Raw genomic sequence first — 21420 nt, 5'->3', positions numbered from 1 at the left:
ATATATATATATATATATATATATATAGTATATATTGCTGTGAACACTGCGAATTACGCAAATCATTGTACTCTTTCCAACACCAGATAAAGAACTAAACTCAGGGTACATCTCATTGAGCTCATTGGGGGTTGCTTCTCATAGACATGTATAGGATTGTTAGTTTCTTGCCTACTGATGTTGCTGGTATCTGATAGCTGAGGAGCAGATGACCATGACATCAGATAAACTTGGCTCAAAGTGATTGGAAATGTGGCTGTTTCCTCATGAAAGAAGGAGTTTTGCTGATCTGACAGAATTTTGCTGCTAGAATTGTGCCACAAAACCAATAGAAAGTTTCAACAGAAAAGCCTTATTTCAATCATTTCTTTGCTTCCCAGGTTTTACACCAATCAAAGAAAGCCCTCCTCAGACATGGCAGCAAATAATTAACTACAGCTGGGGGCGACAGCAGAGGGCAAAGAAGGTATTCGTAGTGCTGACCTCCTCCGAGCAGTTAGTAGCTGAAAGTGGAGACTGTGTACAACAAACTATAAATTACCTGAAATATTAAGATGAATTGGCTGAGATACTTTTCTCTGTTGCTTCTATGGACATGCTGTACTTCTGATAATGGTAAGTTCTTAAAATAAGATTTTTTTTTTTAAAAAAGAAAAAACCTGGGGAAACGGTTGCTAGCCACTCAGATCATTTTCTTTTCCAACTCTGCCCAGCCCTCATTGGGCTAATTTGGCTTCACCCCCCCTATGTGTTAAACAATGGTCATTCTGCTTAACTTGGAGTCCACCCAAACGTGCTGATGCCTTCCTCTTGCTTCTCACTTTGGCTCCAAACATCTCAGCACTCAACCACCTGAGTGTGTAACGAGAGAAAATGTTTCCAGATTTCCCTCCTGCTGTTCCCTTTCCATTTAACATATGGCTATTGTTCCTTACTGGCGTGCTATGGTCCATGGGGTCACGAAGAGTCGGATATGACTGAACGACTGAACAACAACAACAATTGTTCCTTACAGGCCAGGGGTGGGCAACATCCCCCCCCCCGCAGCCTGCAGAGGCCATCTCTGTGGCCCACCATGGGTCCCTTGCCCCCAAAGGGTGTCTTGCCACCCGAACCCTTCTCCCCGCTGTGCTTGCTGCCACCCCATATGTCCCCTCTAGCCACAAAGCAGGCTCTTGTCAGCCTGCCAGCCCACCATTTGGTGGGCTGGCAGGGGCAAGATTATGCTGGGAAACAGGAGTACAAGGAGAACTGTGTTTCTCAGCAGAATCAGACGCTCCCCCTCGCTGGCCCTGGTGAGAGCAGATTCTTTTGGGAAATGGGTGTACAGGGAGCATCATCCATGCACACCCATTTCCAGCAGAGTCAACTGACTTTCTCTGCACATCTATTTCCCAGGAGAATTTGCTTGTGACCCAGGTCCCTGGGATTGGGGTGGGGGGAGGGATGAGGTTGAGGCCTCCCCCACAATCCCCATGACTTGGACCATGGGAGGAGGAAAAGGCTTTAACTATGCCTTCCTCCCAGTGATCATGATCCAAGTTGTGTGTATGGGACAGCGTGTGTGTGTGTGTGTGTGGGGGGGGGGGAGGAAGAAGCATGTATGTATGTGTGTTGCATGCATGGCAGCAGTGGGGGTGCAGCCCCTGGAAGGTCCCAGACAAGAAATTGCCCCCCAGAGCGCCTGGATTTGCCTACCCCTGATTTAACAGACCTTACCTTCATAGACTGGAGTGTTTTTTAATGCTAAATTGGAAAAATCAGATAAAAAGCAACAGCCTATAACTGTTTAGTCTCTGGCTCCTTTCCATATTCAACAAGCTTCACTGGAGACACAAAATGATTCCTAATAGAGTTGAAAGTAGCATGAGGGAAGCAGTGTTTCCATGGTGAACACATTCATTTCATTCATTCTCTGAATTTGGCCTCTCGTAAAACAGGTTTAGCAGGTTTTTTAACATACTATGAAGCTGTGCAAAATACAGAAACAGAGGTGATGGCAGGAGGAGTGAACACACCAGAATGGAACCAGTCTGCTGGCATGTAAAATAAAAAAAGGGGCAGAGCAACTGAACCTGGGGGAAAGCCAACAAGAGCTGGGAAGCATTTGGTTTAGGTTTGTATCATCCTTAGGGGATGAAGGTGAAGATGTTTCTGATTGCCCAGTCGCAGACAGGGAGGCCATGAGCATGAGGAAACTGGCCATGAGGTGAACATGATAACCAATCAAAAAGGCCTAAGGACCATAGCAGAAGATGAATACACGAGTGACATCTGGGGAGGGACACCGTATATAGGAGTTTCTATGCTAATGATAGAAGCCTCTGAGCCAAGATGGGCTAGCTGGAGTGACCGGTTTCAGAGGGAATTTAGATAGAGTGGGTATAGCAGTAACGAGGTAGAATGGGAAGAACCACTGTGATACGGTCATTTCCTGATATAAACTCTATAGCAAGGACAGTGCTATAGGAGCAGATGTCATTCTGTAAAGAGGGCATAGTGTCAAGCAGACTAGAAACTCTAAAAGGGGCAGAACCATCTTCTGAAGTGCCGTAGGTAGTAGGGGCTGGTGGCCAATCTGACTGGAGGGAGTGGAAGAAACGCCAGCAGAGGTGGAGCGAAGGGGTCACAGGAGGCAGAGCAGCCTTTGAATCACCAACAGCCACAGAAAGGAATAACTGAGGCACATGAACTTTGAGATTGTACATGCGAAATCACATAGCCACACAAACGCACTCCTTGGGACCCACATTCTCTTGTTCCAGAAACAACTCCCATTCCACAGAGAATCATGAGTGAACGGTGGGGTGGGGTGGGATGGGGCCAGTCACGCAACCACACAAAAACAAGATGCTCCCACTGCTAATGATGATCTCCTCAGAGTCAGCTCAAGGCCATGATGGGTCCCAGGGTAGCTGTCTGTAGTGAGCCTCCTACTCTGCCTCCAATACTGAACTCACACACAACACGCACACGCACATGCGTGTGCACACGCGCACACACACACACAGAGTCAGCCATGTACAATAATAAAACAAAAACATTTTTCACTACATATTTTTGTGGAAATCATCTTCCATGCTTTCCTGGAGGAAAAGACTTGCATCTCTCATGAAAAGAATTACATCTCTCATATACAAATGCAAGCTTCCCCTTTTATGGAATGCAGCACACAGACACAGAATGAACACACATTGACATGCTCTCTCATACATACATACACACACACTCAAAAAAGAAACCTAGACTGAACTCACTGACTTGTTCAGATGCAACAGCCAAACGAGACACACACATACACAGCCAGTGTTAGCCCAGGACATTTTGCTGCCTGAGGAGAACCAGCAAATGTCTCCCATTTCTCACGGGGTGATCTGGGCCAGTCACTACCTCTCAGCTTAACATACCTCATGGGAATGTTGTGAAGGTAAAAATGGGGAACATAAATGAAGTAAATAATTTCATACTTGAAAAACATAATTGTCTTACGCTATGTTTGTAATAGGCCACCCTAGCATGTAAAATGGACATCTGTGCATTGCATTACTGTGTGCACATATTTGCATGCATGTGCTCTACAGATGAGAAGCATCCTGTACTTCACAAGGATATTTATCTTATATAGGGATGGCGTGGGCGCCCATTCAGTCCGGGAATCTGGCAGAACTGCCCCTGCCCACACCTCCGAGCTCTGCTCACAGAGCCCCTGCTTGCCCCCTGCACTCATCCTGGTGGCCTCGTCGCGCATCATGGTCACCAATTTTTGAGAAATAAAATGGTGATTGCAAAAATGTGAATATTTGAGCACACGTGAAAATGCACATTTTTGCGAAGTGCATATTTGCATATGCATGAAATGCACATTTTTACACACACAGAAATGTGCGCCTTTGCAAAAAATATGCATTTCGCACATGAGAATACATGCATGTGCAGAAATGCACATTTTTGCACATACAAAAAATGTGCATTTTGCAATTGCCTTTTTTTTTTTAAAAAAAATGGTGACTGCAGAGCTTGATGAGGCTGCTGGGGTGAGTGTGGGCTGCTCACCAAGTGTGGGAAGGGCTTGAGTGTGGTCTGGGGACCAGTGAGCGGGGGCAGGGGCTGGGCAGGCATCCGGAGAAGCTGGACTGGGGTGAGTTCGCACATCCCTAATTATACTGACCCTGGGGAGGGAGTCTAAAGACTGACACAAACTCTTATAACTTGCATTAAATATTCAAAATTTGGAAAACATCCTCTTGCTTTTCACATGCCCCACCCATATGCCTCCATTTTCTGCATGAACACCAACTCAAAGAAACATTATTAGTAGCCAAAACAAAGAAATGTCTTGTGGCACCTTAAAGACTAATGAATTTATTCTGGCATAAGCTTCCATGGACTATAGCCAGCTGCATCCTATGCATAGGGTACTATGAGGATTTTCAGGTTTTTATACAGTATATAAGGTGTGTGTGTGTGTGTGTGTGTGTGTGTGGTGCTTAGTGAAGTGAGATGGAAATTTAATGAAGGAAGTAAAGGTAAGTATCCTTCTTTTCATCAAATACTTCACGGTCCTATCCTCTACCTCCACTGCATTTTCCTAAAAACAAAACAAAAACAGCCCAACCTACTAGCCAACTAAATAACAACTCTGGACTACACTGCAGTGATGTTGCATACTACTCTCTCTCCCAACAATATGGGTGTAACAACTATAGACTACTTGCAGTGCTGACGTAACCCATAGTCAAATACAGCAGCAAGCTCTCAGAACATTCAAAATCTATCTTTTGCATTTTTACAACAACAACAACAACAACAACAACAACCTGTGCAAAAGCACTTCTTTGAAGCCCCATTCTTTCTTTCCAACAGCAACCTGCATTGCACAGAGAAGGAAACTAAATGAACCGTCGTTGAAATCATGAGTGGTGGTGACTGTGTGCGTGATGGTGGTGGTGGTGGAGGGGAGGATCAGACAACACAGCCCACACAAAAGCTCACACACAAGCCCCAAGACATTAATGTGTGTGCGCGTGCGCACACACACACACACACACACACACGCGCATGCACACACACATCGCAAGGCATTCACACAAAGAGACACACACAGTCACATAATAAGGCATTTACACAGAGACACATCTGTCCCCTTTCCTTAGGGCTTCAGTCCTATGCATACTTACATGACAGTAAGGCCCATTGAATTTAATGAGGTTTACTTCTTAGTAGACCTATATAGGATTGCTCAACCCCTCCTCCCCCCCCACACACACCAATTTCTCCGGAGTATATAACAACATGGAGAAAGCAATTTGTGGCAAAGTCCAGATTTAAAGCAAACGGGGGGGGGGGGAAGCAATAATAACAATAACAAATTATAAACCCCTCTGTCTCCCCCAACCCTATTTAAGGGAGTTTACATACCAGGATTGTGCAAGGCTGGGCTGGCTCCTCAAAGTAATCAGAGAAATAGCTAGCAAGTAAGTGAGCTTGAGCGCTTGTTCACTCACTCACTCACTCACTCACTCACTCACTTCTCTCCTTCTAGCTCTTTTTTAGTTTAATGACTGGCTGGCTTGGCTTAGCCAATGACCTAGCCAGCAATGCCCTCATGGGCAACAACCCATAGCACAAAAGACCCCCTCCCTTGTGGAGGGAAGGGGTCTTCTCCAGGACAGCAGTTCGAGACCCGAGTGCCGCATGACGGAGTGAGCTCCCGTCTTCAGTCCCAGCTCCTGCCAACCTAGCAGTTCGAAAGCAAGAAATTGCAAGTAGATAAATAGGTACCACTTCGGCGGGAAAGGTAACAGCGTTCCGTGCACCTCGGTGTTCAGTCATGCCGGCCACATGACCACGGAAGCGTCTTCGGACAGCGCTGGCTCTTCGGCTTAGAAACGGGGATGAGCACCGCACCCTAGAGTCGGACACGACTGGCTGGGGACACCTTTTTTTAGAGATGTATGGGCGCCCCCTCCAGTTTTTCCGGGCACCCACCCAGCCCCTGCCTCCGCTTGTGCACCCCCCGGACCCATGCTTGCCCCCCCTGCACTTGCCGAGCTGCCCATACTCATCTGGGAGCAGTCGGTGAGCACCACGAGTGCCATTTTAAGGGAAAAAATGGTGCCACAAAATATGAGCATGATTGCGATTACCTTCAATGGCAAAAGTGAAAATGTGCATATTTGCATAGACGCAAAAGGGGGCTGTGAATCTCCCATATACACAAGATTACAGGCACTTACATCTGTAATCTTGCGTATATGGGCTATTCATGGCCCCCAGCCGCCCCACTGAGGAATCCGGCAGTCAAGGTTTTGTGCACACAAGGGCTTGACTGTCAGGGTTGGTGCGCACACCCCAGCCATTAGCCATCTCCTCTGGAGAAGGAGGCACTGCACATGCTCCAGCTGCAAGCCGTCTCCTCCTCCTGAGCAGGCTGGGACCCTGGGCAAGGACCCATCCTGCCTGGTCAGGTGTCAAGGAAGTTCCCTTGGCAACTGACTAGGCAGGAGGAGGAGGAGGTGAGAGTGGTTGGGATGTGATGTGAGCAGCAACAGGTCCAGGTTGTTTCTGGCCACTCGCCGAGCTCCAGGGCACCTGCTGGCTGTGTCTGTCAGTGCCCTGGAGCTTGGTGAGCAGGTGCCACGGGGGCAGGGGTGGGGGATCTCACCAGCCTCTTGGACTAAGTCAGGCGCTCAAGACATCCCTGGAGAGTGTAAGCTAAGAGCCTGCACTGACAATTTTTCATTTTTTAAAAAAATGTGCCTCGAGGCAGTGGCTGCACTGCTCAGTTATAAAGACTTCCAAGGCTCTGTGTGGTTGCAAGCATGCACAGTTTAACAAAGGAAGCTTCCATGCTGGGAAAGGATGCCTTCAGCATGGGGGCAGCAGCAGCTATGGCGCCCAAGATGCCAAAGGATGAGAGCAGACAGCCTCTGCAAGGGGCAGCTTGGCTCACCAAGCTTTCAGAGTTCTTTGAGAGTGTCAATAAACATGTGGACAGGGGTGATGCAGTAGACATTATTTACTTGGACTTCCAAAAGCCTTTGACAGTGTCGCTCACCAGACTCCTGAGCAGATGTAACAGTTACATGATAAGAGGAGAGGTCCTGTTATAGATCAGTAACTGGTTAAAAAGCAGAAATTAGAGAGTGGGAATAAATGGTAAATTCTCATATTGGAAGGAGGTAAACAGAAGCCTCCCACAAGTATCTGTATTAGGGCCAATGCTTTTTAACTTGTTCACAAATGATCTGGAATTAGGAGTGAGCAGTGAGGTAGCCAAGTGTGCTGATGACACCAAATTATTTAGGAGAATTAAAATAGAAAGGGATTGTGAAGAGCTACAAAAGGATCTCTCCAAACTGGGAGAATAGGTATCAAAATGGCAAATGTGGTTCATATAACAAAATGCAAAGTGCTTTATGTTGGGGCAAAAATTCCCAACTTCACATATATGTTGATGGGATCTGAACTAGTGGTAACTGATCAAGGAGAGATCTTGGTGTTGTGGTGGGTTGCTCAATGATAATGTCATCCCACTGTGTGACTGCTATGAAAAAGACAAATGCCATGCCAGGCATAATTAGGAAAGGCATTGAAAATAAAACTGCCAATATCATACTGCCCTTATACAAATCTATTATGCAACCACACTTGAAATATTGTGTACAGTTCTGGTCACTATGCCTAGAAAGGATTATTTTTGGAAATTGGGGGGGGCATTAGATTTTGGGGATGTTATTAGCTGTAACCATTAGTTGGGTATCAGTTAGAAAAAGTGTAGAAAAGGGAAACTAAAATGATCAAGGGGCTGGAGCAATTCCTTTATCAGGAAAATTGATAACATCTGGTACTGTTTACTGAGAAAAAGAACAAACCAGAAGAGACATGGTAGAGGTGTACAAAAGTATGGATCATGTGGACAAAGTGGATAGGCAGTCCTCTCTCATAATACTAGAACCCAGAATCATCCCATGAAGCTGATTAGTGGGAGCTTCAGGACAGATAGAAGGAAGTTCTTCACACTGCACATAGTTCAATTATGGAATTTGCTACCACTGCCAAGATGTACTGATGGCCACCAATTTGGATGACTTTAAAAAGGGATTAGACAAATACATGGGGGATAAGGCTATCAATAGCTAGCTACTAGTCCTGATGGCTATATGCTACCTCCGTGCCAGAGGAGGTATGCCTATGTACAGCAGTTGCTGGGAAACATGAGTGGGAGGGTGCCTTTATGCTCAAGCTTGACTTGTGGGTTTCCCACAGGTGGCTGGTTGACCACTGTGTGTGAACAGCATGTTGGACTAGATGAACTCTTGGTCTGATACAGCATGGCTCTTCTTACATTCTCAATCAGCAAGGAAATAAAAGAGATATACAAGAGGAGTAATACAAAGTATATGACTAACAGCACAACCCTATGCATGTTTAGATTGAAAAAAAGTCATACAGCTCCTAGCATTTCCCAGCCAGCATGGCTGGCTGGGGAATGCCCGGTAGTTGAAGGACTGTTTTCTGTTTAAACATGCATAGGATTGCACCCTAAGTAACCAGGAATGTCAACACCATCTATTGACAAAACCTCAATAAAATTACCTAATTTATAAATAATAACAAAGTAATCATGAAAACGGAAGACTAAATATTTAGTCTTTTAGCTCTGTTGTTTTAAATGTTATTGTATTTTAAGTCTCTAGACTATATTTTGGTTTGTACATTCATACTGTAGTTTAAATATTTTACATTTTATATTGCATTTTATGGTGCATTTCATGGTTTTAATTATTGTGACCTTCTCAGAGAGCTTTGGCTATTGGGTGGTATAGAAATATAATAAATAAAATTTGAGAAAATGATACCTTCAGTTCTTGATTGTTCATAATACTGATGTTAAATTACGTTCTAGTGTGTGACAGACCACCAGAAATTGATTTCGGACAGGTCATAGGTATAGCGGGAGTCCCAGAAGGGGAACTAACACGCACCACAGCAGATTACAGGTGCAGCCCTGGATATGTCTTGGAAGGATCTGAAGAAGTAAAGTGCAGCGTCCAAAAGTGGGGACCTCTACCAAAGTGTTTGGGTAAGATGGCATATTGTGTGAGCTTGCCAGAAACTTAAAACATGGATAATAGCTAATGTCTAGGATAACCTAAATAGGTTGCTTTACCCTGAAGAATTTGAGAGCATTTTTAACATGTGAAAGGCCCAGAGACTGAGTATGACAAGCTGGACATGACACCTATCTACAGTTACTAATCATATGAGAATTCTCCCATATGACAACTGAGGCCTCTCCATTCAGGATATGAGCCCTTTTGTACTCATTCTAAAGTATATGTAAAATCAGGGTTAATGGTTGAATGCTCTAGATAGTTGGGGAAGAGTGGATTTTCTGCATTCTACTGATGTCATTGCCCCAACCAGGGGTGGATTACTGTGCAAGGGAGGGGTTGAATCAGTTTGAACTCTGTGTCATTACCTGGTGCAGCAAGCAACAACACAGAAGTATGGAAGGAGTATCCTTCTCTCTCAGTTCATTCAGTCAAATCGCAGGCAGCTGGCCACTGGCTGTCCTGGATGGGGAGGGGATTGGGGAAGGGAAACAAGACTGAAGGGATTATATGCAAGAAAGCAGGGAAGGGGCAACCCTTTAAACTAGATCAAATGTGATGTGACAGACCATGGATATGTCTGGAATCTCTGTTGGCTGAGATGAAATTGCTGAGGGATATGGCAGCCATGATTGTCCAAGAACCTTCTTAAGGACAAGTAGCTTATTTATTGTATTGACTGCTAAGATTTACAACCTGCCCTTCAAATAAGTTATCCAGACAGCTTATAGTGCTACTGTAAGGGAAAAAGGAAGGGGAAAGTGGAGGAGGTTAGAGTATCTCGCCACAGACTGTACAAAATACCAGTAACACTGTCAGATTAATGACCTTTTTCAGCCCCATGTTTAATATTTAAAATAACTAAAATGACATGTCTGTGTAATGATGATTAATGAGTGTAATGAAGCCTATGCTTCAGCCACAATAACCCCTTGAGGTCTTACTGATTTTCTCCCCCACTGATTTGGTGAAGGCAGGACTGTCTATAATATTATTCCAGGGTAAAAAGAGGGTAAAATTAAGTATAATAAAAATACATGACCTTTTTTTTCTCTCTTTTTAGCACCCTGTATTATCACAAAGGAACAGTTGGATGCCAAACGCCTGCTTTTGTCTGGTCACAGAAGACATTCACATGTGATTCAACATAACAATACAGTGGAATTCATGTGCAGGGATGGAAATGGGCTCAGACGTTCTTGGGACAAGACCTGTGTTGATGGGCACATAGATCTGCCATCATGTATCTCAGGTTAATCTGCTTTTTAGTTTTTATTCTGAAAATTCCTCTTGGGTTATTTAAATACTCAGTGAACTGGTGAACTATCCCACTTTGAGATGTTAAAGCCTGTTTGCTATATTCCCCTGCCTTAGTTGTTTATAATCCACACAGGAGCAGTTCCTTAATCCACAGAACAACTCATATATTTGCCTCAAATCCTTTACTTGTATAACGTTCTGATTTGGGATAGATTGTCATGTTATTTTTTGCTAGCTTTTCTCCCATTGATAAAATGCCACCCCTTTTTGATGAACAAACCATCCATGACAGAAGTCAGGAATGAATCTAAGCATGTGGAGATGTCTAGCATCTCAGATTCAGAATGGGAACAGCCAAAACAGGGGGAGGCTCCCTCCTTAGTGAGCTCAGATATGGCAAAGCCTTCTTCCCAAGACCTTGGCACACAGATGGCTCAGCCTGAAGCCCCCCCCACTTTCCTCCTCCATGAGAACCCAAGTTTCAGAGGAGGAGGAGAATGAGGGGCGTGACCTGAGGGATGCTAGGGTCCATCACATAGCGAAGCCGGAAAAGTTAGAGGCGGAGCTCAGACGCTCCACCAGGTTGGCTATGCCTACGTAGGAGGAAGCCACTGTAAAGGAGGGGCATCACTCCAAAGCTAGTCTGGCAGATAAGTTATTGTTCAGACTGCTGGCAACTTCTCTAACTTCCACTTCGGCTCCTCTATTGATATTCGTAATTGTGTGGAGTAGCTGTTTTCACTGTAATCTGAGAGTTTCCTAGAAGTTGCATTTGTAGGAAAGCTAGTCATTAAATAATAAAGTAGTGAGCCTGATGCCTGGTATCCTGGAGTGTGTTGATTGTGAAGGGGGAGGATGAAGGAACATGACAATAGCGAGATGCAGTGTGTGATGAATGTTCCAAATTTGGGGAGATTCAAATGGCAGCTGTTAGTTGCTGAATAATATGGTTGTATTAATTAGCTGTCTCATAAATGGGGACACAAAACGATCATCAACAGAATGGAAAGTACCATGCTGGAACCAGTGTTGCCAATGCCATGATTAACCTGTTCATTTCATTTATCCCCCCCCAATTTGGCCCATGGTAAAACAGTTTTATCAGGTTTTTGACATACTAAGAAGCTGTGCAAAATAGACAGGAACTTCAGGGGCCCTGTTACATAATTAGCAAAGGAAATAAAAGAGATATACAAGAGGAGGAATACAAAGTACATGAATAAATAACCAGTAATGTCAACACCATCTATTGACAAACCCTGTGTAAAAATTAACTATCCTATCAAATAATAATGACAAAGTAATCCTGTCAAAGAAAATAAATTTGAGACAATTATAGCTTTGGCTTTTGATTGTTCATAATATTGATGCTAAATAACATTCTAGTGTGTGACGGACCACCAGAAGTTGATTTCGGACAGGTCGTAGTTATAAGGGGAGTCCCAGAAGGGGAACTAACACGCACGACAGCAGATTACAAGTGCAGCCCTGGATATGTCATGGAAGGATCTGAAGAAGTAAAGTGCAGCGTCCAAAAGTGGGGACCTCTACCAAAGTGTTTGGGTAAGATGGCATATTGTGTTTGCTTGCTGCAAGTTAAAAACAATAATGGATAATGTCTAGGATAATTTTTTAAAAGTTGCTTCACACTGCAGAATTTGAGAGCAGTCTGTATTAACATGTGAGAGATCCAGGGACCAAGTCTGTCTACAGATCATGTCTGTCTACAGTTGTCAGATGAACCCCCTGGTTCTGTATTGCTTTATTGAACATCTGAGGCTTGATGTTTAGCAGTCCAACACATCTAGAGGGCCCTTGGTTTGGGAAGGCTAGTGTAACCCACCCTGCCAGCTGCAAATGTGAGCAACAAACAGGCAAAAACATGGGAAGATTCTCCTAGGAATACCATAAAGTGCAGATGCTTCATAAAACAATACAGGACTAGGAAAATGTGGGTGGTCTTTGGTTGCCCCAGGCTTTGCATCCTCCCCACCTGAATTTGGGCCTGAAGGACAAAGAACAGTGCTGCTGCATGGAGGGTATGTTAGAAGCAAGTATAATTTGGACGTTGCAGACACGTTACTGATCATGGGGCATATCTGTTAAGCAACAGTGCCAATAGGGTCCAGAAAAAACAGCTGTAAGGCTGGAAACCAAAATCAAAAAAGAAACAGCTGCATTAATTTAATTCCCAACACATTTTGACACTTGGTCTTTATTCAGGGAAAAACTCCTGAAGACTCTTTTGGAGGACTTTGGAAGAAACAGGGAGAGAGAATCCTCCAAATGAATCTTCAAGAGTTTTTCCATTGATAAAGACCAAGTGTCAAAATGCGTTGGGAATTAAATTGATGCAGCTCTTTTTTTTTTTTTACTTTGGCATATCTGTTAAGGCCATCTGTTAATCATCCTAAGCTTCCAGTTTCCTGGTTTTGTGAAACTTGAATCAGCATGAGATAGCCTTAACTCTGATCTTGAAGTGGCATGTTTTCTGATAATTTAATTTCTCCCGTTTTTAAAAAGGAAATATATTATTTCAGTGTTCTGAAAAAAACAAAAATACAAACTAACCCCCCCCCCAAAAAAAACCACACAGAAGTCATTAGCAGGGTGGAAGTGAACAAATAAATATATAGGTCCCTATATGTTCAGAGAGGCTTACATCTGAGTAAGCCTTCACAGAATTCCAACACTGCCCTTTCCTTTCCCTCCCCCCCTCTCTTCATCACTAACCAGTTAGGCACAATGACTCTCCCAGCCCTCAAAATGACTTTACTCTTGTCTCAGCTGATAGTTTTCTGCTAGCACTCCCCCACAGTCCAAATGTTGACAGGAAAGCTGTACTGGGTGTGCTTGACTTATGTCATCAGGAGTCTAAAATCCCAGGGAAAGTTTTCATCAGGATTCTAAAATCCCAGGGAGAGTTTTTATGGATAGAGGAGGCTTTTCTTTGCAGAGAATTACTCTCCATATGTGGAGAGCAGGAAGAACAAGAGTGGAGCCAGTGGACTTATTCACCCTCCCCTTCCCTGGGTGTAGAGCATTCATCATCATCATCATCTGCCTTTTTTCCTCTTGAAAGGAACTCAAGGTGGCTTACATTGTCCTCCTCTCCATATTATCCTCACAACAACCCTGTGAGGTAGGTTAGGCTGAGAGTAAGTGACTGGCTCAAAGTCACCCTACAGCCAGCTACATGGTCAAGTGTGCACTATAACCCAGATCTCCAAAATTCCAGTTCAAGACTCTTACCACTATACCACACTGGCTCTCGATCTGAGAAGAACAACTGAATAGGACTAGATACTCACAGCCATCTCAATGAGTGTACTTACAGGGTAAATACATGCTCAGTGTAATGTGTGAGTACCCCGAGGGTGAAACAAGATCCTTACACATCCTTCTCTTACTTCATAGAAAAGGACAGCAAAGATTGGAGTGCTCACACTGTCTTTTTACCTCCAGAAATTTATTTAGAAAGGAAGATCACGGACTGGGGCTCTTGTGCTGCATTCTCGTTTTCAGAAAGGTGGTGTGAGACCTTGATCGTTCTGCTACCCACACCTGGGCAGTCCACTCCACTCCACTCCCTTCCCAATTTCCTGTTCCTTCTCAGAACTATTTAAGTTGCTGTACCTGTGGCAATTTTTCCTAGATGTGTTTGAAATTTTGTGCAGTTATGGACTGGTTGTTGGTTGGTTGTTCACATGTGTCATTTCGACTTAGTAGAACAACAAGTGTCATTTTTATATTGAATTGTATTTTTTAAAAAATGTTTGTATTGTGTTTTATATTTTTAACTGTTTCTATAGCATATTATTTTAACTTTTTTTTTTTAATAACATTTGTTATTGGGTGGATTAAAAAATATTAAAAATAAATAAATAAATAATAAAAGCAATGGATTTTTCTTGCAACTCCCCTTAATTCAAGGGGCACTCCTGTGCCCCTTTAATTATTAAGATTTATACCCTGCCCCTGAAAGGAGTTATCAAGGTAAATTATAGCGCAACTGTGAATAAAGGAGGAGGAGATTAGAGAGTATCTCATCCAAAGCACATACTGTGCAAAATGTCCTAGAAAAACTGGAAATCTGGCAGTACCATGTCTAATTGATCTGGAACTGCAGAAGGGAGTTTGGCTATTTGAGGGAGGGGCAGTTGAAGACACCTCTGGCAGACCAAGGTGTGTTTCTCCTTCTCCTCCTCCTCCTCCTCCTCCTCCTCTCTCTCTCTCTCTCTCTCTCTCTCTCTCTGGTGATTCTTTGTCAGGGTGGAAACTGAGCTGATAGAACCCCAAACCAGTTCTGATTCTGGGGAGGAACAGCAATCTGTGGGAGAGGAGCGCGCTCATCTCTCACAGGCACAGCAGCTGGCACAGATTTCTCCTGCTAGCATTCCTGAGATAGATAGTGACCCTGGCAGCGAAAGAGTGCAGGAGGGGGGCTTGCTGGACCCTCGATGCCGATGCCGGGAGCAATGACAGCTGGAGGGCGCAGAAAGGAGGCATAGTGCTCATTTGGCACACAAGCAACGGTCGCGTCCCGAGGACCCAAGGGAAAGAGGGAGGAACTCTCCCTAGCCCATAAGTTCAGGGTCTTCCCATGCTTCTCCTTCAAACGGGGACCAACTGCCTAACCTGGAGCATAGGCTACTCTGCTGTTCCTTGCTTAGTCGCTGGTGATTAGTATCTGAAAGAGTCATTAAGTTCAAGTTGTAAAAGGATTAAAGTCTTGAAAAGAATCCTTTTGTCTGTGTCTTGAGTTAGCTATTGGAGTAGACTGAAAGAGGCCGCCAGGGCGCTCCTGACACTCTTGACAGTATGTTGCCCCTTTGCACATTTGTAGAAGCACCACCAACTTCCATATTTGCTAAATCCAGGGGGGGGGGGAATGTGCAGATTGGTCATTCCCTGACGAGGCTGCTCAACAGATAAATGAGGCTTTACTGTTTCATCATATGAATTCCATTTAAGATACTGATTTGTAATGTGGCATCAGCTTGTGGCAAAGATGATTATTTGCAGAACAAATAGATCCTAGCTATTTCCAGGAGTGCAAAACAGACCAATTTGAATTAAAACCCACTAGAGTGAAGATCTAGAACAACCAACATCTGTTAATGTTGACAGTGGATCATAATTGTGGTGGACTATTCACATTTTGGGAGCACTGTCCATAAAGCCTCCCCCCATGGCGTTTAAATCCCCACAAATAAATAATAAATGGATGTGGCTTCAACATACATATTTTTAGTAGGCATTCAGGATGTTTTCTAAGAAAAGAAACCCCAATTCAAATTAGCATGTTTTTCAGGAATGAGGAATCAGAGATGTACTTGCCACTTTTGACTGAACTGATTACAGTGATACTATGTTTTTAAACTTTTAAAGTTTTATAATGCATCTAACATAGTATTTTATGGTATTAAGTGTTGTGAACTGCCCAGAAAGCTTTGGCTATTGGGCAGTAGGGAAATGTAACAACCAAACAAATATTAATGATCTATTTTCCAGCTCTATATTTAACATTTTTAAAAATTAAATGATGTGTCTGAGTAACCATGTCTATGCTTCAGCCACAATAAGCACGTTGATCTCTCTCTCTCCCCCCCCCCCAATGTGGTAAAGGCTGGAGTCTTGCAGGGTAAGAAGAGGCTACACTAAGTGTAATAAAATAATACCTGCCCCTTTTCTCTCCCCCTTTAGCACCCTGTATTATCACAAAGGAACAGCTGGATGTCAACCACATCCTTTGGGGAAACAGCCACAACCATTCTACAATGATTCAACATAAAAGTACACTGAGATTCCAGTGCAAGGAAGGATATGGCTTGGTAACAGCGTCAGAAGAAGGGACATGTGTTGATGGACACATAGATCTGCCATCATGTCTCCCAGGTTAATCTACATTTTATTCTGGCAAATTCCTCTTGGGTTATTTAAATGCTCAATGAACCTTTGACTATCCCACTTGGAGATTCTAAAGCCCATTCTTCTATGGCTTTCCTGTGCTAGTAGTAGTTCATGAAGTATCACACAGTCTTAGAAGCAATTCCTTGATCCACAGAACAACTCAAGTCTTTATCTAACATTCCTTTTTGCATGGCCACCTCAGGTGGGAGGATTAGTTTTCCACCTCCTTATTTGCTAGCTTTTCTCCCATTGATAAAATGCTGCCCATGCCTGATGAAAATACAGTGATAGGGGATCAATGTGTGCCAAATGATTCAGGTTTGAGGGACTCATATGCTGTTACTGTGCAAGGACCCCCTGCTCTACTTCTGATGTTGGTCTTTAGTGACCCCTATCTGCCTCGGGCTGACTCGGACCCCCTCTGCTTCGACTCAGATCCAAATTCAATGGGGTGTGTGTGTTCATATGGGGGGAGGAGCTCCGTCCCTCATCCCAGAATCCTCCCTGGGCCAGCTCTGCTCCGCAGCAGCTCCGTGGAGCCACCAGCCAGGGCCGTCCGCAGCTGGAGTTCTGGCCACGGACGGGCTGCTGCAGATGCAAATGGCGGCTGCCATAGCGGCTGCCATTTGCATCATGCGAAGCTGCCATGATAGGCTACGTAAGTATTTACGTAGACTATCACGGCAAGCCAAAAAAACCCCAACAACAACAGCGTACGCAAATGGCAGTGGCTACTGCAGCCGCCATTTGTGTTCCCTATTTTAGCCATTTTAGCCTACGTAAATATTTACGTAGGCTATTACGACGGAAAAAAGGGGAACGCAAATAGCGTGGTGGGCGCCATTCGCGTTCCTCCCCCCCGTTTTAGCCTACGTAAATATTTATGTAGGCTATTATGGCGAAAATAAAAGGAACGCAAATAGCGCCCACTACGCTATTTGCGTTCTCCTTTTTTTCACCACAATAGCCTACGTAAATATATACGTAGGCTAAAATGGCTAAAAATAGGGAACGCAAATGGCGGCTGCTGTAGCTGCCACTATTTGCATACGCTGTTGTTCTTTTTTGGCTTGCCATGACAGGCTACGTAAATACTTACGTAGCCTATCACTGCCTCCGCAGGGATGCAAAAGGTGTCCCTGCATTAGCCGTGATAAGCTATGTAAGTATTTACATAGCCTATCACGGCTATGATGAAGAAGTGAATGGCGGCCGGAGGGCGGCCGCCATTTGCAAGTCAGCGTGGACGGCAGCAGGTAAGTGTTCGTTTTTGCACACCTTTTGTGGATTGGGGGGGTGGGGGCTTCGTTCTGCCACAGATTTCGGGGGGCTGAATGCACTGGCATTCGGCCTCACCGAGATCCGTGGTGGAATTCTCTGACATCCCTAGTGTGTGTTGGTTAGAAGGCTGGAATTATGGATAAAACACTGTACCATCTAGTTGAGAAAGGAGATATAGCTTTTCTTTGCATTAAATAGATGCTGGCTCATTTAAATCATGGTTCACAATAGAGAAGGTCACAAGGTGAGAATAACAGAATCTAACTACATATTAATGTACACTTTTGTATTGGAACAGAAATGACTTTGCTAAAATTCAGGCAAATCCCTATAGAGTAATTTATTTAAAATATGGTACATAGGCAAACTGAGTTTCTCGCCCCTTACAGAAACAAACTACAAATCGTTTGGCCGTTTACCAACTTCTATCATGGAACATTTGAAAGAGGATGTCATCAAGACTGGTACAGAAGAGGTATGGAAGTGGCTGTGGAAATATATTCCACAGTCTGCATTGTGTATGAATTTTAAGGAGAATGTTTAAAATACTTTATGCATGTGTTATTTGACACCACATAAGCATAGTCAAATTGACACCCATGTGGAGATCAAATGCTGATATCTTTCATATTTTTTGGTCTTTTTGTCCTAAAATCTTACATTTTGGTGTTATCAATATAAATGAAATTTACTGAAGAACCCATTGGTGACCTTATTGGGTTTTGTAAAGGGCAAAATATCATCAGATGATTAAAAAATGGTGACACATTTACTAATGGCAGCTCGCCTGGCTATTAGAACAATCCACCCTCTAGTGAAGACTATACATAAAGAATGAAAGAAAAGAAGACTATATAAAGAAGACTAGTATGCATTGCTATACCATGCATATTATATAGAAGGTTTAATCTGGCCCCAGGCAGGGGGGCTTGTGAATAGCCCTGCTCAAATGCTCATGAGACCCCCAATGTAAGAGTATTCCAGCACTATGGCCAAGCAAAGGAAGTTCATTGTTCCATGATAAAATAAGAAAGAGAGGAAGAGGAGAAGGCAGTCACAACAGTAGCATTTGGGTATTGTTTCCTTAACATCCTCAGTTCAGAACATCGGACAATGGTGTTCCCAGAGTCCAAGGAAATGAAAGCAGAAGGACAGGTGTACCCCAAGGGGGTTTCTATCCCAGCCTACACAGTTCAAAGGGAGCAATCCACAACATATTCCTCCACTGCTATACTTGTAGTAACAATGCAACTTCAATAAGGACAGTCCCAAGCAAGATTAAATAAAAGAGCTGATGAGTAGAATATGCTGATTTCTTGTGACTTGGTTTTTTTCTTTACTCTATTTTTGGGCTTCATCCAAAAGCAGACATATAATACTTCTAACAGTCAGAAACTATTGCTTGTGTGTTGAACCAGTTTAACATCAAGCAGTGAAAGACAACATTCTGCTGCAGATCGAGAGTATCTACAAAGAAACTAGCTACTCAAAATCTATATATGTAACCACATCTAATTGTTTACTTTGTATTTTGCAGGAAGCATAAGATGTGTATAGTGGACATCTTCAACCAACATATTGTCTTCAAAAATGATTGATCACTTATCTCGAATATTACCAAATGCTGCCTCTGCTGCTGCTGCTTCAAATTATATTTTCATGGTCTCTGTAGCTGCTCACAATGGATCATTGACCAAAACTGAAAACCTACTTTAGGGAAGCCACACCTGCACCTTTATCATGGGTGAAGTTACAAAATGGCTAAAAGTGTAGGCCTAGCCCACTTCTAAGAAAATACAGTTCAAAACCTTACAAATGAAGCATTATAGAAAGAAAAAAATGCGACAGGATTCAAGCGTGGAAGTGTTTAACATATACCTTTCTGGCTCTAAATATTTGAACTACCAATGTGGACTAGCACCTAAATCAGGGGTGGGAAGAAGGTAGATTTTGAGATTTTTGACTTCAATTCCCAGCATTCCTGAGAATTGGCCATACTGGCAAGGGCTTATGGAAGCTATCATCCAAAACATCTGGAGATCTACCTTCTACCCAAGTGACACATGTCAGGAACCTCTAACCCAGAGACATAGTACACAGTGGCATGAATTGATAGATGGGAAACAGCTGTTAACTGCAGTGAAATGGCATAATTTACTTTTTTTTTAGTATGTGTTGGCTGCACTTTGTTCCTTGCAAAGGAGACAGGCATGGGAGACAAAAGATCAGCTGTGCCTTGTTAGTTCGTCTTGAGATTTAATTTTCCTGATAATAAAAATGGAATGGGAAGAGGCTACTCTGGGAGGCAGACAAGGGAGAGTATATAGATCAGGGGTAGGAGGTACATGGCTCACTGGCTGAATGTGCCCCCCCACTGCCGCCCAGTATGGCCTGTGCTGCAGTTGCACCACTGAAATTCACGGCATCCAAAAAATCCATCTGTTTACTGCACGGGAGCAGTAAATAGGTCAAATTAAATTTGTTCTCAAGGTAAGTTTGCCCTAATTACTGCTCTGTAGTGGTTTGTCACCAAATTGGAGCGGGGGGCGGGGGGGCGGGGAGAGGATTGCCAGTTTTTTTTGTCGTTGCCACTAGAACCATAAGTGTGGCCCATGGGACGGTCTGGAGAGGGTGTGTGCGAAAATGGGCCGCAGACCCCCTGCCCTTGTTCACCTCTGTATAGATTAACTAGTACAGGGTAGTGTATTTTCCCCTGTGTGTCAGATAGCAGTTTGGAGGTGGGATTTCAATAACGCTTGGTGATAGAATGGGTTAAAACCCCATCCCACAGTGCTATAGCCTGGTCCAATTTGCACTCTCACTTCCATTGCTACAAGTAGCCTCTTTTTTTTAATTAAAGAAAAGCACAAGGTCCTGACTATGGACATCATATTGGGGATGCACTGTGACATTGTTATTATGCTCAGTCGTCTGACAAATCACGCAGGCAGTTCCTTTTAACTTTGTGTAATTTCTTTCGCATCCTAAAAGCAAAAGCAACACACTTAATTTAGGAATTCAAAACACATATATGTGTTTCATTTATTTTCACTGTTCTTTTTCACTATAAAATCCTGAAGTAAATTAAGAAAAACAGCAATAAAATACTTGATTAAATCTAGGATTTTGGTGTTATCCATTCAACAAACATTTCCTAAAAATGTGAATAATGATTTACTTTGTAGAACTTAATTTTTATCTGCTTACAGTGTCAACTCAAAATAAATGAAATATTCAAGTTCTCCGTGTTTGTAATAACATCCACCAAAGCTCACAGCTTCATTTTCATCACTGCTGAGAATACACACACACACACATACACACACAGTTAAGAAAATTGAACATTGAATATGTTGAGACCCATCTTTCCATATCACAATAGGCAGTGTGGGTGCTGCCTCCTCCATGGTTGCTCTCAAGCTTCTGGGGACCCCTGTAAAGGCTTCAGCATTCATGGTTCATTTAAGAGCCTCTTCACTCTTTTATATAGGTTCCCTTTACATATTACACAGCAGTGCCACAAGGGTAATTTAAATCTGCCCCAGGAGGTGTAGGGGTGTGTGAGAGAGAAATAGAGAAAGAGACTGCGAATTCCAAGGGAAGGAACCATGTGATCGCCATAGGATTAACCCATGAAAATGCATGGCGCTGCGGTAATTTTGAAAGTTCCACACTTTACAAGCATGGAGTCATGTCACTTGCATTATGTTTTATAAACATGCTGGGAAGCTGACCAAGATGGGCAGAGGTCTCTGCACATTCACTTATGGCATGGCAACAACTACAGAAGCAAGTGAAGTCGATTTGTAAATACATGTATAAAGAGAGATCGAAGAGGGTGCTTGGAATA

General features: G+C 43.4%; 1 protein-coding gene across 1 annotated transcript; it reads left to right on the top strand.

The window, feature by feature from the left end:
- Positions 1-498: 498 nt before the first annotated feature.
- Positions 499-20836, top strand: LOC146347840 (coagulation factor XIII B chain-like). Its single transcript, XM_084851486.1, has 7 exons — positions 499-615; positions 8909-9085; positions 10180-10368; positions 11763-11939; positions 16083-16274; positions 17960-18045; positions 19108-20836. The coding sequence occupies exons 1-7, from the start codon at positions 555-557 to the stop codon at positions 19114-19116; spliced, it is 891 nt and encodes a 296-aa protein (XP_084707612.1). The 5' UTR covers positions 499-554; the 3' UTR covers positions 19117-20836.
- Positions 20837-21420: the final 584 nt, after the last annotated feature.

This window comes from Heloderma suspectum, chromosome 4 (genome assembly GCF_057233095.1).
Source record: "Heloderma suspectum isolate Gila_16-S chromosome 4, 16-S_ref, whole genome shotgun sequence".
In the NCBI taxonomy this organism is placed as follows: Eukaryota; Metazoa; Chordata; class Lepidosauria; order Squamata; family Helodermatidae; genus Heloderma; species Heloderma suspectum.
This window is presented reverse-complemented; position numbering and strand designations above follow the sequence as displayed.

Coding starts and splice junctions, on each gene's coding strand:
- LOC146347840 (XM_084851486.1), top strand. CDS start 555: ATGAATTGGCTGAGATACTTTTCTCTGTTGCTTCTATGGACATGCTGT. Junction 616..8,908: donor ATGCTGTACTTCTGATAATG/GTAAGTTCTTAA, acceptor ATTACGTTCTAG/TGTGTGACAGACCACCAGAA. Junction 11,940..16,082: donor ACCTCTACCAAAGTGTTTGG/GTAAGATGGCAT, acceptor CTCCCCCTTTAG/CACCCTGTATTATCACAAAG.